We start from the raw sequence: 19,729 nt of genomic DNA, 5'->3' as shown, positions 1-19,729 counted from the left end.
TCTTGAAGACTAAACTATTGTATTTGCACCTTGTAATGATAAATTGAATCAATTTATCTTAAAAATAAATCTGACAATTAAGCTAAATGTTGAAGCCATATTTGTTCTGTTGTACACCTATTGAGGTGAAAAAGATTATCCTCAAAGAAGACAATTAATTCTTGTCTTAATTCAAATAAATGTGATTACTTTAACAAGTATAGTAAAAAAACCATATATGCACAGTGAAAAATGCTTAATAAATTATAAGTAGTAATTACACAGATATTTCAGTTTAAGTATCTTAAGCTACTGTCAGTGTTAGAAATTGAATTATGCAAAGTTCAAAAACAACAATACATGCAGATCAAGAATTGTATGTTTTTGAATGCATTTATGAAAGTGCCAAGTAAATAATATACTATTAGGAACCGATCAGATATGTATGATTATGTTAAACAAAAAAAAGAAAAAAAGAAAAGAAATTATAAGAATATTAAGTAATACAGCTGTTGATAACAGTATCTTAAATTTCAGGCTAGACAGTCCATCAGTTTGGACAGTGAAGAAAGACTTCAGCACTTTCTTTGAAAATATGTTTGAATTTCTGGCTGCTTCTGTATAGTAATATAGCTTAAATTTTTATGAATTATTAATTCCATGTTTAGCAGGGCCAGATTTGTGATGTCTTTTGAGTTAAGTATAAGATTGGTGTTCTGAAATATGTTTTGCAACATATTGGCCCATTTGTCTGAAGTAGGACAGATGAAATTACAAGTAATCTGATATATATACTTCAGGTAGCAATGAAGGTTTAGAAGATAACATAGAACTGATTTGGATAATAGACTTAAATGTGGCTTCAAAATGAAATTTCTTTAGGACTTGAATATCTAGTTCAGAGATGCTTCTAATATGTGGGATATTAGAAGCATCTCTTTTAAGCAATATCATTTATAAAAACCTGGAGCTGAAAATACCACATATTAGAAGTACCTCTAAACCTTCAGGATTTATCTCCTAGTAGAAAATTAGGAGGGGGGGGGATGGTTTGATTTTTTGTCAATGATTTTTAGATTGTACCCATTGAGAGAGAAGCAGTTTATTTGATAGTAGAAATTTTTTGCTGAAGCGACTCTGATGAGGAACATGCTATATGGGCTTTTGATAGTAGGCATTTAATACCATATTTCTGTGAGTGATAATGCCCTGTTGTTTGAATGTAACAACCAGCCAAGATAGGTTTGTGGTAGATGAAAGTAGATAGAGAGTCATTTGTTGTTACACCTGTGTTGTTATTGTCAGAAGCTGTCATGCAAGACCACCCGGCATTTATGCTCTTCCTAAACTACATCATCCTCTACAACTTGTTGATTCAATAGAAAGTCCTACTTGGAAAATTTCCAAATTTCTCTAAAATCTCTTTATTCCCCTTAGTGGATATTCTTACTTACTTTTTAATTTAAAAATAAATCAATTTTACTTTAAAAATTAGAGAATTGAAACTCAGCTTTTCTGATTTAATGTTCAGTTTAGACATTTCCTCACTCTTTACTGATGTATCTTTAAATTATATCTCAGAACTTCTTTCTTTCCATCAGACATTGTAGACCTCTTCAAGTTCATTATGAACTCAGAATATTTCTGCTGGATTTGGAATTTACAGGCATATTGAATGAACTGTGATGAGCTCCACACTTTCCCTAACTTGGGCCAACTTTTATTTAAAACATCTAGAAGAAAAAAAAATGTTCAACATAAATCCAAAACTTCTCTTTGGTTTCATTATATAGAAGATATTTTTGTTATTATGAAAAACTCAGATCAAGAATTGGATATCTTTTGAAAAATGAATAATCTGCACATTGGAATCAAATTCACTACAGAAATAGGAACAAATGGAACTTTACCTTTCTTGATATTCTCTTAACAAGAGAAATGGATGGCTTCCTATCTGCTTCAGTTACCACAAACTTACTTTCTTCATAAAATATTATTAACGGAATCACTTACATTTAATTTAAATATCTTTATTCGTAAAATTTTCAGCTGTTTTATAGCCAGTGTCAATACAGTTATAGGAAAACACAAAAAAGAGAACAATTCAGTTGAAAGTGTGCACTATTGGCTGCAGGAGAATAGCTCCATCTGAATTAATAGATATCTAAAATAAATTACAATAAATAATTTAGTTAATAAATTATTTTTAAATATAAACAAAACAAAAAATAATTACAAATTAAAGAACACATGAATGGTGAGTATTAGTCAGTATAACTACCCAAAAATTGAGAAAGTTTTAGGCAATCGTTTTTGTTCGGGTTGGCATTGTTAACATGTATTCACAGCTTTCCTTGTGCAGTCTTTCATGAAGAAAATAACTTTTCTGTAACAGTCGAAGACAAAGGAGCATGCAATATTACATGCACTATTGGCTGCAGGAGAATAGCTCTCTCTGCATTAATAGATATCCAAAATAAATTACAATAAAATTATTTATTATTTTTAAATATAAACAAAACAAAAAAGAATTGCAAATTAAGGAACACATGAATGGTGAGTATTAGTCAGTATAACTACCCAAAAATTGAGAAAGTTTTAGGCAATCGTTTTTGTTCAGGTTTGCATTGTGAACATGTATTGACAGCTTTCCTTGTGCAGTCTTTCCAGAAGAAAATAACTTTTCTGTAACAGTCGAAGACAAAGGAAAAGAATACCCATAAACTTTTATGAACTTTGAATGAATTTTTCTTGTCATTAAACCTTCTTTTACAAGGAATTTTATAACTGCACGATACTCAATTTTATCCATTTCAAGGGATACAGACAACACTTTTGTTTCAGACAGCTGTATAAAACAAACTACTTGATAGAATGACTTGCAATTCCACATGGGTGCTTATGACTGATGTACTAACTTAGGAAAAAAAAACTTGGCGATAGTTTTGCCATCTATGAACGAGGCTGAGAACTTTTCAGACCACCCTCATAATTACTTTAAAAATCTATGAAATGAAAATGATAGAACAGTAGTTAATATTCAGAAGAAATACAAGCAGGAATATATATATATATATCAATACTTGAATTTGAAACACCATCAAAAACCTGAAATGTGGAAAGACAGCTATGATAGATGATATTTGACTAACAATGCTCAAATATGGAGGTATACCAAATTGTACTCTTATTGGCTTAAACCAAAATTTCAAATGATAGTACAACATGACAGAATTTTATGCTGGCTGTGGTTAAAAAAGCCCCTCCGTTGTTTTCACTAGGGAACGAGGGCAAACAGTGAAAAGTCAGCTACTGGAACAAATCCTAAAACTTACCCCAACTCAACATCACCAGAGTTCAAGATCGGTACTATCAACATAAGAAGCCTGAATGGCAAAGAAATGGAGCTAGCTGACAAATTGGATAAGTACCAGATCGACATAATAAGGGTGACTAAAACAAAAAAGACAAAAACTGGTGAGATCTTTCTAAGTAATAAATACAAAATGTTATATTCAGGCAATGACAATCAAGGAAAAGAAGGAGAAGCCATAGTATTCAACACTAAATACGAGGCTAATTTTCTTGAATGGCAGGCAATATAGAGTACAACAGTGATGTGGAAAAATATTAGAATGGGGAACTGAACAATGAGACTTATTTGTGCCTATGGTCCCACAGAAGGTAGAAGTGGAGGAATTTTTTGAGGCTATAGAGAAAACAGCTGACACAATGAAAAAGGAAAAGTTGATCCTTGTTGGGATCTAAATAGCAGAGTAGAAAATGATTGTCAGACATACAAAAATATTTTGGGGAAAATTTGGAGAAAAGAGCAAAGCTATTAATAATGGCAAATGCCTGTTGGATTTCTTCTCAGGACATGGACTGGTTATTACTAACACCATGTTCCAACATATAAATGTGCACAAATTCACATGGAGAGAAGAGGCAAGGAATAAGAAAAGTCTCATTGACTATGTTATTGTTGATAGTGATGTTTTCCACATCACTATCAACGAATATATTGTGTGTAATATTAAGTGTATTGTAGTTTATACAAGCAAATTCATATAAATAATATCTGGGTATGTTTTGTTTCAAAGAACAAAAAAACCCCGAAATTCTTTTGTTCTTTGAATGTGTTTTTTATTGTATTATTGGGAATTAAAAAAAAGGAAATAGGTATAACTCATCACTAATGAGGAAATTTTTCTGGTACTGTGATGCCCATTATAACCAAGTTCAACTGTGCGTGCGTGCTCACGCACATGTGTGTGTACATGTACAGTGGTTTATAACTTGAATCATATATGTATTTTAACCAAATTAAGGTGATAAGTAAAACTGTATAAATAAAATGCTCTTGTTATGTTCTAGCTCAAAATTTCACTGCCACTAGACAGTGGCAGTGAAATTTTGAGCTAGAACATAACAAGAGCATTCCAGGTTTAGCATTCTTATTATCATCATAGACCTCCAGAGAATCAAGGACTCATTGAAGAAAGCCACGTGTCATTTACACCAATTGTCATATCCTCTCTCTCTTAAACTCATTCACATGAGATGCACTTCATCCGACAAGCTCTTCACTCGTTCACTATTCTGCAGAAGGAAAATCTAGCTCTCACTACTTTCTTAACCATAAAAACTCATCTTCTACACATGTGCCTTTGTCCTCATCCAACCTTCCACAAAAAAAAAAAAAATTCATCAACCAGTAACCTATAATATCCTTTCAGAAGTTCAGACAAATGATTAAGTGTATTGTTAACCTCCCAACCAGCTGTAGTGAATAAAATACACAAATCACCTTAATATTTTTCAAGGACCGAAACATTAATGGATTAATATTAAGGGATTAATGGCTTTCTGTCATTAATTCCTTAATGGTGATTGTAGATCATTATCGGATTAACTATAACAGAACGACCTTTGTGTCGCTTGACAAAGTATGCTGTTTTACTTATCATTTTCGCTCTGTCCTTTACAATTTTAACTTTTTTGCTGTATACATTCGATTTATTGTGTCTGTTTCCAAAGATAAAAGAGAGTTTCACATATGTGAAAGTTATCTATTCTGAGTGTGACAAGAAATCAATCTTAGCAATGCATTTATTTAGTAATGTTTGTAAAATTGCTGTCTTTTATTTTTCAGATCAGTGCAGGGGAACAAAATAATGTAATTTATTTAAGTTAATGTATATTACCTCCCATATTGTTTCATAGCCGAATAAGAAACTCAAAGAGTTTCATGCCGAATATAGTAAATATAAAGTTCGGCGAGTCCAAGCGTAAGCAAATACCTGGATAGTGTTACAACTGATCCTGTAGGGAGTGCAACACTGAGGCAACTCATGACTACTCACTGATGAGACCTCAAGTAAATACTGAATAATAATAAGAAAAATACATAGTTTTTTCATTTGGTGATCATCCTTATTTTATTTTTATTTATTTATTTATTTTTCAAAATAAAGTCCACAAGGTTATATTCTCTCTATTTTTGTCAACTGAACATCAAAAATAATTATAAGAATGACATTAATAATTGATATTGCTTTAGTTGCATGTAATGCAGAGAAGTTAGCTAATATTATTATTATTATTACGGGCGACTCCAGGGGAGTCCTTAGACTCATCGAGGAAGGCCCTAAACATCATGTTCACACAACTATACGACATTCTCACAGTATCTATCTTACCTTGCCTTGAACTCACTCACCGTCATAGCACCCACAACAGACTCTGGCAGCTTATTCCACTCATTTACCATTCTAAAAGTAAAGAACCCAGTTCTAATGCCCTTGCTAACCACACTCTTGCCCAGCTTCCATAGGTGTCCCCTAGTTATCCCACCACCAGTCCTGATCTCAAAAATATCCTCTGAATTAATCCTATAGAAACCCTTTAACAATTTGAATGTCTCAATCATATCTCCCCTTTTCCGCCTATCAACTAATTTCTGCAACCCACAAATCTTCAATCTGTTCTCATAAGGTTCATTCCATAGACCTGCTATCATCTTGGTCACTTGCCGCTGGATCCTCTCCACCTCCTCCCCATCAAGAAGAAACCTAGGTGACCAAATCTGGGCACAGTAGTCGAGATGAGGTCTTATCAAGGCTCGGTACAGAGGTACAATAACTTGCTTGTCTCTGTTCGTCAAAGTATTTTTCAACAACCAAGTGAGTTGATGAGCTGATTTAGCTACTTTTGCAATGTGCCCCCTAAACTTCATATCCCTATCCACCAACACTCCCAAGTCCCTGGCCTCATCAATCTCCTGGAGTGCAGTTCCACCAATGTGGTATACTGCTGCTAATATTTTCACCCCAAAATGTATAACCTTACATTTTGCCACATTAAATTCACATCCATTCTCTGTAGCCCAGACCTCCAATCTATTCAAATCATCCTGCAAAATTTTGACATCATCTGCATTCACTATTGCCCTACCCAACTTTGCATCATCTGCAAATAAATGAAGTTCCTCTCAGATCCTTTCCTATATCATTAATGAACAAATTAAACAGCAGTGGTCCAAGAACAGAACCCTGCGACACGCTACGTCACAGGCCGGCTTTTGGACTCTACTCATGAATAAACTAAATACTCTCTGATATCTCTCCATCAACCACCCACCTGTCCATCTCGCCAACCCTATATCCATTCCCATATGTTGTACTTTACGGATTAGAATTCCATTTGGTATCCTGTCAAATGCCTTAGCCAGGTCCAGCAGTATCACTGTAAACCCATTACCCTTATCCAGTTCAGTCGTCACTGTGTTATAAAACTTGAGCAAGTTACTGAGGCATGATCTACCCTTCACAAAGCCATGCTGTCTTCTCATTTTCATCAATCCATTCCTATATTTTTCCCTTGACTACTTTCTCCAGGACCTTGACAACAACTTCTGATATGCTGATCGGTCAGTAATTTGCAACAGTAGTCTTGGATCCTCCTTTATGCAGTGGAACTATTTTCCCCTCTTTCCACACCTTCGGGACTAAACCAGACCCAAGACTCAGATTAAACAACATGGTCAAGGGCACTGATAATTCTTTAGCTGCTTCACATAAGACCTGTGCAGATATACCATCCAATCCCACAGATGTATTCACATTAAGGTTCTGTAATATACTATTCATCTCCATTTCATTCACCTCAATTCCCATATAAGCTACTGGTTCCTTCATTCCTTCAATATCACCACCTGGAGGATATACTCCTTCAGAGTGCTTGCTCAGTAATTCCACTATATCAACTGATTCTATTACCTCTCTACAATCTGCATTCCTTAAAATCATTCTGCCATATACATTTTTTCTTTTACTTACAGCATATTGAAAGAACTGTTTGGGATTCTCTTTAGCTTGCGTAGCTAGTTTCCTTTCATAATCTGCTTTTGCTTTTTTTACCACACTCGTTACCCTTCTGGCCTGCGCTTTATACCGTTCGTGTGCCTGCAGGTCACCTTTCTCTTTAAATTCCCTCCACAGTTGTTTCTTTTTTTGCAGCTCAAGCTTAATGGTGTTATTCATCCATTTAATCCCTACTTGTTTTACTATTCGGACCATAGGTATACAATCAGCCATAACCTCCTGTAAATGCTCCTCGACCACTTCCCATGCTCTATCGACATTCAGCCCTTGCACTTTTACATGCCATGGCACTGAACCAAGCAATCTCCTAAGCTTGTCATACTTGCCAGCACAGTAATTCCACATATACCCTGTCTTAATCGAAAATTCCACACCTTTAGCCACCTTATGATCACTCTCGCCAATAGGTGGCAACATGGTCATATTCATTACAGTCAAATTCTCAGATGCTATTACCAGGTCAAGCACTCTCAAACCCCTAGTATTTTCAATTACATCCTTTCTCAGATAATTATTCCTTAATAATTGAATAAAATCCAGTTTCTTCCTCACATGTGTCCTCTCCTCTTTCCAAACAATGTTACCATAGTTGAAATTCCCCATAATAATTACTTCCTTCCACTCATTGCTTCTATTTGCTTATGCATACTATCTCCACCATCTATTCCATCACCTGGTCTATAGCAGCACCCAACTGTATATTTTGTTCTGCCACTCAATCTCACACCAAATAGCCTCAAATGAGCTCTTTTCACTATCCTGCAATACAACTTCAATTCTCCTTGGCTGCAGTTCATCAGCTATCATCAGTAATGCTCCTCCCCCCCATTTTATTCTCTCTGTCCCTCCTAAACACACTATAACCTACACATTCTATCCCACTAACTATATCATATTCCGTCAGCCATGTTTCACTAATGCCAATAACCTGTGACCAAGAAGAGCCAATCAAGGCCAAAAATTCTTCCTTCTTGTTCCTAATACTCCTGGCATTAGTATACATGAAATGCAGAGGTTCCTTTGTCCCACCCCTATCTTGATGTGTTATTCTAACTATCCCATTCCGATTTCTTGTCCTTAGTACTGGCTCGGGTACATTATGTACATTCTTACACTCAACTGTCTCACTGATGTCTGCATATTCACTTCCCCCCCTCCTTGGTAGTTCTAGTTTCCATGGTTCTGCACATCCATTTTCACTTCATTCAGCAACACTTTTTCCAGTCTCCGCACACCAAATCCATTCAAATGCAGGCCATCCATCTTGTATAAATCCTTTCGCCCATCAAACTCATTCCACACATTCACGAATTCTGCACCACACCATCTGTATAACCTGCGCATAAAGTTATTTGCAATTATGGCCCTCCTTCTAAACTCCTCTCTATCGTACCACAGCAACAGATTCACCATCCTAACTCTGTCACTCTTTTCTTTCGCTACCTTTAACAATACTTTCAAGTCCTCTCTCATAAAAAATTTATCTCCTTTCAATTCATTCATACCTGCCACAACTTTCAATTCTTTCACCCTCTGTTTTTGTGCTCTAATGCTCTAACACTCTCACAGTTATGAAACAAATATATAATTTGTTTCATAACTGTTTGTTTAAATTTCTAATATGCAATTCTTGGAAATGGGGGAGAGTACAAACTTAGCTCCAAAGTACTGTAGTAGCATTATACATTGTTATAATTGTCATGGTTTGTTTTCTGTAAATCAGAACCTTTCAAGTGTGGAAACTGTAAGCATTCTGTGAAGTGATTTATAACTAGAATTATAAATAAAGAATAAACAAGACTTAATGTAGAAGAAACAGCAAACTTTTTAATAAATACTTTGGTGGTTATTTTATGCAATAATTGTTTCGTTCAAGTAATTGTCTTTTTTTAAAAAAAATAAAAATGCATGGTCATCTAACCATAAGGGGACAGAATTAACAAAAAAAAAAAAAAAAAAAAATTGATTGCAGCCATTTTCCATTTAGATCAATGGCGTTTTTTCCTATGATAGGAAACATTTTTAAAATTAAATGTGAAAGCATGCAATTGAAAACATCTTCACCAAGACTGAAAAAGGCACAACTGTCACGATTGTAGTTTAAGCAAAGCTTGATTTCATAACCTTGGTGGCCTTTTTATAAAATAATTGTTGTATGAAAGTAACTGTCTTAGACAAAGATTATTTAGAAGTGCTGACAATGTTACATGAAGTTGTTCTCAGATACCTGAAGTTTGAACAGTTGAATCATCCATCCCTTACATATATAATAGCTACATCTGGGCAGTTTCTAGCTTTAAAAAAATCACAAAATTAGACCATCCTTCATATTCAACTGCCCTGTCACCCTTGCAACTTGTGGCCATTCCTAAAAAACTAAAGAATAACTTTAGTTTTAGGAATTTTATTCTTCTGCATCACCTTCTCCAGTATATCTATATCCTTTTTAAGGGATTGCATACTTGAATATAATACTCTAAATGTTCGTTGTTTTTGTATACGGAAATAATGGCATCTTTTTTATTATTATTATTTTATTAAGGTTCTTGCACATTAATGAAAAAATCTTTTTTTTTTTTTTTTTTTTTTTTTTTTTTTTTTTTTTTTTTTTAGTTCATCATTTTCCAAATAGTAAGTTACCTTTTAATTTTTGCTACTCAGGCAAAAGACCTTACATTTGGAGCTCTGAAATGTAAATTGCCATGAGAAGGATATTTCTCAGACCAGTGAAACATTCTTTTCATTGGTCTAAGCAATAGCCTTTGCTTTTCATTATTAACTTCCCTTCTTACTTGAATGTCATGCAGATTTAGACATCATTTTCAATTTTCTGATATGATACCCTCAGTAGTACAGGATAGTATGATGGTACTACATAGTTGCTGACCAAAATGTATTGGCTTAAACCAAATATGGTGGTACAACAGATTTAGACATTAAACTTTTAATTTCATGATCAATATCATTGACATAAATTAGGAACAATGAACCCAGTGTAAGGATCCCAATTACAGGAGCCATATTGAAGATATTACAGTCACTATAATTTTCTGCCTTCTGTTCCTTAACCATCCTTTTAATCGCTTAGTTTCGTTGGTGTTAATGCTATATTTTCCTAATTTATAAATAAGATGAGCATGCAGTACAGTATCAAATGCCTGACTAAATTCCAAATATATGATGCATATAATTGTTCTTATAACTGTCTATTTGACACTTAGTTTCTTTGTTGGCAATGTCATTTGTGCTAATATGGACGATTATATATATTTTTGTACCTTACAAGGAATGTATCACATCCTTAATTCCTGCTTCTTGTAAGCTTATCCTGTTCCATCTGGCTTCTTTGCATAAGATATTTCTAGCTTTGCTATTCAGTCCATTTATTATTAGAATTACAGTATTGTTATTACTGCATGTTGGAAGGCCTGTGCTTAATTTAATTTTTTTTTTTTACCATTGGGGAGGGGGTATAATTTTTTCCTACCTTTTTTTTTATTATTAATTTTATATATTTATTTTTTTACATAGTCCAGAAATTCTGCTGTAGAGACCAAACATGAAACTTTTCAAGCCAATTCAGGCCTCCATTAAGTGAGACATTGGTTTCACGACAGGCAGTGAAATTCATCTGTCACCTGAAAATTGACTACTTCCTCTTGAAAACTGTTTCTTTATGTCACATCCCCTGTAGCCACTCTTCTTTCTTCATTGCATTTCTACGTTTATTATTATTTTGAATTGTTTTTATTTATTTATTAGATCTGCAATCCCTTTATGCTTTGTACTGGATTTTCATTTCACAGTGAAAATTTTGTTAAATTATGGTTTACCAACATTCAGCATTTGCTGTATGCATTTCAATAGTATTTCTCCTTCATTTGCTTTGCTGCTTTTTGGTTTTCCTTTTATTATCTTGCTCTGTGTTCTAAAGCAGATGGTCAAGTAAATAAATAAAAAAGACAACCTCCTTATTGATATTTGATATGACTCAGTTTGTGTTCACATTGCTTACTAGTAAATGATTTTCCCACCTAATTTTCTTAATGTACTACACAAAAAAATAACTTTAAATAACATAACTGGTAATTAGCTTAAGGAATTAACAACACATATAACGGATATTAATTAAAGCAAACTTTAATGTATACCTTCAATGTTTTGGCAACGTCACGTTGCCATCTTCAAGGACATACAAATATGGTATGTGCGTGCAGGCACTAACAAAAGCAAACGAGGAAGAAGGCAAGAAACTAATATTGTTCCTAAAGTCCTAATTGGGTTGTCTTGGCTGTTGGGCTGAAGTTCTCATAATGTAGCTTTCCCAAATTTGGGGCAGTTTCATACACCCAAATTTGTTGAGGTTTGGAACGTTTTTTAGAGCTGCTGATGATTCCATGAATAATCTTTCGTACTTGAACTTGCTGCGGTGTATTATTTTAGTTTTCTTCCAACGAATTCTATTCCGGGTATCTAAGGCATGGTTTGCCAGCCCAGAGTGGCTGTACTGGTGAAACCAGATGTAGTCTTTGTGTTCTGAAATCCTGATATTCACTGTTCAGCCAAAGTACAGCTGCAAGGGACCTGGTATACACCAGGTAGGTCTAGGGGGAGTGGTTAGTCTTTGGTAGAGTGGATAAGGGATGCCAACTTTTTATGTGCTCTATAACATGAAGTCAGGTCATATTTTTTGAGGATATTGGTTATTTTCTCAGAGGTGCCCCGGATGTAGGGGATGGTGATAAATTTAGTGTAATCTTTATTGTGGAGGGGGGGGGGGGTTGTGGTTTACTGGTTTTAGTATTTTTTTGATTTTTTGGGGGTTGTAGCCATTGGCTAAAAAAGTGTTGAGGATGTGGTTTAGTTCAGTGGTTAGGGTATCATGATCTGACCAGATTAATTTTGCCCTGTTGAATAGTGTTTTTATAACCCCATATTCTTGTGAGGTGGGGGGGGTTTGCTGGTGGATGTATCTGCCTGTATGGGTGGGTTTTCTATAAACAGAGAAAAAATCAAAGATCCGCCAAAAATCAAAACCAAAGATCCATCAGGCTGGCGAGTGATTAGAGTGTCTAGGAAGGGGAGGGTGTTGTTTTCCTCTTTTTGTAAGGTGAACTGGACTCTGGGGTGTTGGTTGTTTAAGTGTGTTAGGAAGGAGTGGAGTGTATCTGAGCCATGTGGCCAAATAGTGAACACGTCATCCACCTACCGAAGCCAAATAGTGGGTTTTTGTGGGGCAGAGTTTAAGGCTTTCTCTTCAAAGGTCTCCATAAAGAAGTTGGCCAAGTGTGGGGAAAGTGGTGAACCCATGGATGTCCCCTCTATCTGTTTGTAGAATTTTCCTTGCCAAATGAAATAGCCTGAGTTCATTGTGAACTGAAATAGGGCTGAGATATCAGGAGGAAACTTGGTTTAGATGAGGTCTAGGGTTTCCTTGAGTGGGACATTAGTGAATAGGAATTAGTGAATGGTCAAAACTGACCATTATGTCAGTGTGTTGGAGTGAGAGGTTTTCTATACTGGCTTTGAAGTGGGCTGAGTTTTTTGTGTGTGATGGTGGGTTGCCAGTATAGTGTGTGCGGTTTGGCTAATTTGTATGTGGGGGAATCAATGCTATCCACCATGGGACGTAATGGCACATTTTGTTTATGTATTTTTGGAAGTCCATATAATCGGGGGGTGGGGGTGGGTCTAGAGTTATAAGGTTTTACTTTGTTAGTGACTTCCACAGGCCAAGAAGTGACCTTCTTAAGGAGTCTGTGGAGAGTTCTAATCTGAGAGCTGGTAGGATTATATTTAATAGGAGGTAGGTGGTATGATCTAATAATAAAGCATTAAGCTTACCTGTGTAGTCCTTTTGGTTGAGAACCACAGTGGCATTTCCCTTATCCGCTTTGGTGATTACTATTTTTTTGTTTTTCTTCTTTTCTAGTAGAGCTGCATATTCGTCTTTGGATAAGTTGTTTTTTGGAGGTTTTGCTTTGGTGAGAACACCGGCTGTAGCCAGTCTTACGTTGTTGGCGATATGGTTAGGAAGGTTGCGAATCCCACATTCTATTTGAATCACAATTTCCTCGGCAAGTATTCTTTTAGGAGCTAGGGCGAAATTGTGGTCGCGTGAAAGTGCGGTGAGTGCTTTAGGTTTTAAAACTGTGGAAGAGTGGTTGACAACCGTGTTGAGTGGTGGCTGTGGTAAGGAAGTAGAATTCTTTATCAAGTTCTCATATTTTTCCAGTTGCCGACTACATATTTTTTCGAATTCTTTTGTTGCCGAAGCGCATGAGATGTCATAAAGAATCATCCAAAAATCATGGTCGAGAGTATCTGAAAGCTCTTCTTCTAGCGCCTGTAAGGTTTTGTTTTCGTCGGCAAGGAGAATGCGTGTCGCAGTGATTTGTTCTCTTAATAAGGCGAAACTAGTGTAGTTATAAATACGGAGAGCTTTCTGTGAAGTAAAACGGTGCTTCAATTTAACACAATTTGGGATTACCTTGTTATCTCGGCAGCGTTTTAGGAAGGTCAGACGATTTAGTTGTCTCGATATCTTCAACCTCATTTTGCTGTATTGGTGGGCCTTTCATGCAATGGAATCTCCGTGGATGATCGTAATTCTTGTAGCAAAGCTTATGCATTGGTCATACATAACTGGTAATTAGCTTAAGGAATTAACAACGCATATAACGGATATTAATTAAAGCAAACTTTAATGAATACCTTCAATATTTTGGCAACGTCACATTGCCATCTTCAGGAACATACAAATATGGTATGTGCATGCAGGCACTAACAGAAGCAAATGAGGAAGAAGGCAAGAAACTAATATTGTTCCTAAAGTCCTAATGGTGCCCCCTAGCGGGCTAATTGGGTTGTCTTGGCTGTTGAGCTGAAGTTCTCATAATGTAGGTTTCTCAAATTTGGGGTAGTTTCATGCACCCAAATTTGTTGAGGTTTGGAACGTTATTTTTTTTATATATACGTATTTAAATAACAGTATATACTAGATACTTATCATACAGCAGGAAACTTGATTGCCTTTCTGTTTTTTAATGCTTGTTAAGTTGTGCAAAAGGAGGAACGTATAAAGTACATCAGTTTTCCTGTACCACAAGTACATAGTATTTTAATTCTCCTTAAGAGACTTGACACCATTATCACTCCATACAGCTCTGTCCAACTTTGCATCATTAGCAAACAACCAGATATCTTCCTTATCGGTCTACATGAAATATCATTAACAAATAAGTTGAATAGTAGTGGCACGAGATCAATTCTGTGAAGCTCTACTAGTTACCTTCCTTTCTGTGACATAGTTCCACATTTGGTCTCTACAGCGGGGTTCTACAATCTCTAACCCCTAGCACTAATGTACCATAGATTATCTAGTAAAATGCACATTTAAAAAAAAAAAAATAAAATAAAAACTCATTCCATGTTATTGTGGCCTTTTTAATAAATGATAATAAGGTAATACAAGTAATTTTAAATTTTTAGGGTGATTCAAGGCCGCCTTCTTTCCTTATTGAGTCTCCCCCATGCTCAGCAAATAGCAGTCTCACAGGATTAGAACATAGTTCGTCAACTAGAAGTGAATTAGATTCTGGGGTAAGTTTAATTTGATGCTTTGCATGCATGTATGTTGATGTTTACACAGCAATTACTACATCTACAAATATATAGTGATCGATTGACTTGATTTCTTTTAAGATTCTTTTGTAATCAATCTTGTAAATAATTAATTTGGACATAAGGACTGGAGAAATTCTTCTTGAGATATGCTCTCAGTTCTGTTACTTACAATGAGTCTCCTCCCAAAAGTCATCTTAATGAACTTAAAATCTTGGATAACATTACTTCATTTGATTAAAATACTTTTAAAAGATACTATACATGATATTATGATAGCACTACATGAAAATGATCATTACTGACTTTCTATGAACAGTTTTCCTCTAGATGAGAAATTAATTATGAAAATAGTCAATACAATAAGTAGTCATGACATATGATGAGAAAAATATTTGAAAGTTGCATACTTCCAGTCATGACATATGGAAGTGAAACATGGACTTTGACTAAAAGAAATTACCAACAAGTTAAGGATTACCCAGAAGGAAATGAAAAGATCATTACTTGGTATTACCATTCCAGATAGAAAGTACAATACTTGGATCAGAGCTCAGAATAGGGTGAGAGACATTATAACAGCTCTTAAAAGATTTAAATGGGAATGGGTAGGTTGTATAGCAAGAAGTAACAAAGTTGATATCAGACTGGTATATCACAGATAGAAAGAGAGCTATAGGAAGACCAAAGAGATGGTGGGAGATGAGATTAAAGGGATATCTGAAATTCAGTGGCATAGAAAAGCTTGAGATAGGACTAAATGGAGGACTTTGAGGGAGACCTTCATCCACCAGTAGACAGAAAATGACTGATGATGATCGTGGGGAACCAATTGAATAAATAAATATGGAATATGAGAGAATTTAGTCAAAACACTAAACTAGCCATAAACAAGGCAATCTTCAAACAAATTAACTTAGAGATCTAAGAGTTGGGTTAGAAATAAAAGATTTGGTCAAAGATCAGAGACTACAGATATGAGAATTCATAGGAAGATTAGTAGAATGAACAGAAGCCATCAGTGGTAGAATCTTATTAAAAAAGAAGATATCAGGAAGGAACTTGACATTTGTTGGCATTTAGAAATGTGTATAGATAGTATAGTCATGCAAACAGAAATGGGAGAGGATTTACAAAATAGGTGTTCGATGCTGGATTGGTAGGAAAAAAAACACTCACTGGAAGACCAACATTCTAGCTAGATTTCTGCAGTGACTTATTAGATCAACATATAAAATATAATAATATTGGAGTTATAAATAGCTTTATTACAGATTTTAGCAGTATAGTAACAGTAATTTCATATGGACGGTGGTAGGGATCTCTTCTTTAGAAAGTCACTTTTTTTTCATGTAATGAACAGGACAGCTAATTAACATGTGCAATTGACTGGCATAATACAAATGCCTTTTATAGCCTTAACTTCTATGGGATTAATTCTGGACAACACTCTCACAGAAATTAAATATTTTATATATAATTAGGAAAAATAGCTCTGAAACAAAGAGTACTGTACTGCTTAAATAGAAATTGTTATGTTTTTTATGTGGTTCCCACCCACAAAAAAAGTTATTAGTAAACCTATAGTACATAGTACCATGGGTGGACTAAGGATTTTTTTTTCATTTTTTTATGAATTTTATATATATTTTTGTAATTTTTTATTTTATTTTTTATATAGTCCAGAAACCCTGCTCTGAAGACCAAACAGAACTTTTTCAAGCCACTTCAGGCCTCCAGTAAGCAGGGCAGTGGTCTCACACCATGCGATGAAATTCATTTCCACCTAACAATTGTCTTAAATATTGTCTTAAATTAACAAGTGTGACAGAAAACATTTTAAAACTTTCTTAGAAACTAAATTACTGCTATAGAGTTATAATGAATAAGTTTATTACAGGAATTTGAAATCATGCTAATGAAGAGAGAAGGTAGTCTTGGCTTCACCGTATCCAAAAAGGAAGAATGTTATGGAGGACCTCCACCAGGAATATATATTAAAGCTTTGGTACGAGAGCCTGCAAAATCAGATGGAAGGATCCAGCCTGGTGATCGTATATTACAGGTAAATTTTTTTGTAATTTTTTACTAATCCACTAAGACTTACTTATGGATTAGTGATATACTTTTAGAGCATACTCATCTTCTTTGTTTCATATTTTCTGGTGGTGGGAGGACTAGGGGCCATGCATGGAAGCTTGGCAAGAGCGTGGTTGACAAGGCTGTTAGAGCTAGGTTTTTTACTTGGAGAGTGGTGAATGAGTGGAATAAGCTTCCAGAGTCTGTTGTGGGTGCTACGACTGTGAATGAGTTCAAGGCAAGATATGATAGATACTGTGTGAATGCTGAATAGTTGTTCCAGACATGATGTTAGGGCCTCCCTCGATGAGTCTGTCGACTCCTTGGAGTTTCCCGGAACAATAATAATAATAATAATATAAAAGCAGACTTGTTATCACCGAAATATAAAAGTTTTATTTTTATTTCATGCCTTTTTTTTTTTTTTTTAGGTTTTGCGGAATAGGTACCTATTAATTCATATATCTTTAATTGTGTTATTCCTAGAAATTCTCAGATGAATTTCATTGAAATTTGGTACACTTGAGACACTCACAAATTTAAAAAAAATTTGGTATGCTTTTTCTGTTTTCCATTTCAGTTAGACCATCACATGGAGAGAAAAATCTTGCACCAAATGTCATATAATAATAACTCCATTTGGGCTTTTATAACATTTCTTTCAGATGGTAACCAAAATGTAGTTCAACCTAAACAAATTTGGCTGGATCATTTGTATAACAACACCAAAACATTAAGTCATAAAAAAGGACATATACAGTGGTGCCTTGGTTAACAACGGCCTCAGATAATGACGAGTAGCTGTAAGACAAAAATCTTTGGTTAACGACTCTCAATTATGTGAACCTCTATCCGATCTAAAAAACCGGAATTTTCTGATCGCACTCAGCCATGCGTGGGAAGACATTGTCGAATAGAGAACAGCCACGCGGCATAGCTGTGAAGCTCAGATATGTTTGACCCATCATAGCCAGCTGTTTACATTTTCCTTTTATTGTTTCTTTTCTTGTAGTGTACTGTGCTTTATTTTAAAATTTGTGTTTATAAATGTGTTTTATGATGAAAATGAGTATTTAAGCATTTATTTTTTATGCGTTGGTTCATGTAGACAATAAATCAGTGGGTGCTGCCTGTCACTGTTCGTTCGCCATCAAAAGACAAAATCAAATCCCATCTGTATAATAATCGTTGTATCTATAAGCTGCTAATCAGTGTATGTTACGGTAAGTGCTGTATCTAATATCGTCACCTTACAAGCAAATTGCACTGAGTCAAAAATTGCAGGTTTCGAATTTAACTGTTAACTTTTATTTCAAAAAGTTTTTTTTTTTTTTGAACTTTACTTTAATTTCCGGTGACGATATGTTCTTTGTATCCCTTGTCTTAGTGTTGTACAATTTGTAATAATACTGTATCTTTTTTTATAGAGTGAATTTTTTTACCGTGTGACAAAATGGGTCCCAAAAAGAAAGCTAGTGAGGGAAAAAAAAAAAAAACAGAAAAATTTTCTGTGTTGAACAGAAGAAAGAAATAATAGCAAAACATCATGAAGGTGTGAAAGTTATGCAGCTAACTCGAATATATGAAACCAGTCATTCTACAATATCAACCATATTGGCTAAGAAAGAAGAACTTATGGTGGCTAAGGTTGCTAAGGGAACTTCAAGGTTGAATGTCAGAGGGCTTCTTTTTGAGCAAATGGAAAATCTATTACTAATTTGGATCAAAAAAAGAGAAATGGCAGGTGATACTGCATCTCAAAATGCAATCTGTCAGAAAACTAAAGAGATTTATCAAGATTTGAAAAAGAAGACTTCGGGATCAAGCTCTGAGGTAGATGATGATGATTTCAAAGGTAGCAGAGGTTGGTTTGACAACTTTAAAAAGAGAACAGGAATTCATAGTGTGGTCAGACATGGAGAGGCAGCTAGTGCTGACAAAACAGCAGCAGATAAATTTGTCAATAGCTTTACAAGAATTATAGAAGAAGGAGAATACCTACCTCAACAAGTCTTCAATTGTGATGAGACTGGGTTATTTTGGAAGAAAATGCCGAACAGGATATTTATCACAAAAGAAGAAAAAAACACTTCTTGGGCATAAACCAATGAATGATAGGTTAACATTGCTTTTAGCAGCAAATGCAAGTGGAGACTGCAAAATAAAACCAATGTTAATCTACCACTCAGAGAATCCCCGAGCATTCAAAAAGTTCAATGTCTCTAAATCCAGTCTTGGTGTTTTGTGGAAGTTTAACAGCAAGCCTGGGTCACAAGAATAGAATTTATAGACTGGATTCGCGAAGTGTTTGGACCAACTGTCAAAGCCTATCTTGAGCAAAACAATCTGCCTCTAAAAGCCATTTTAACCTTGGATAACGCACCTGGCCATGCAGCAGTCATACAAGAAGACCTACCAGAGGAATTAGATTTTATCAAGGTGATTTTTCTTCCTCCCAAGACTACATCTCTGATTCAACCTATGGATCAGCTGATAATTGCAAATTTTAAAAAACTTTACACAAGAGCACTTTTTACCAAGTACTTTGAAATGTGTGAGGCTACCAACATAACCTAAATAAATTTTGGAAGGAATAATTCAACATTGTCATAGCAATTAGGCTAATTGTAAAGGCTTGGCAAGAAGTAACAATGAAATGTCTC

General features: G+C 35.0%; 1 protein-coding gene across 1 annotated transcript in view; it reads left to right on the top strand.

Moving 5' to 3' along the window:
• The window catches only part of LOC150099138 (tyrosine-protein phosphatase non-receptor type 13-like), a 470,034-nt gene that overhangs the window by 402,664 nt on the left and 47,641 nt on the right, over nt 1-19,729 (top strand). Inside the window, exons 29-30 of the mRNA XM_090403679.1 lie at nt 14,856-14,966; nt 16,888-17,052. Coding sequence (XP_090259805.1) covers nt 14,856-14,966; nt 16,888-17,052 — 276 coding nt within the window. The remainder of the gene's footprint in view (nt 1-14,855; nt 14,967-16,887; nt 17,053-19,729) is intronic.

The sequence above is a fragment of the Typopeltis vanoorti genome, chromosome 14, assembly GCF_054136105.1.
Source record: "Typopeltis vanoorti isolate ZY-2024b chromosome 14, IOZ_Tvanoo_1.0, whole genome shotgun sequence".
Taxonomy (NCBI): domain Eukaryota; kingdom Metazoa; phylum Arthropoda; class Arachnida; order Uropygi; family Thelyphonidae; genus Typopeltis; species Typopeltis vanoorti.
Note: the sequence above shows the minus strand (reverse complement) of the source record. Positions and strands in the feature narration are given on the sequence as shown.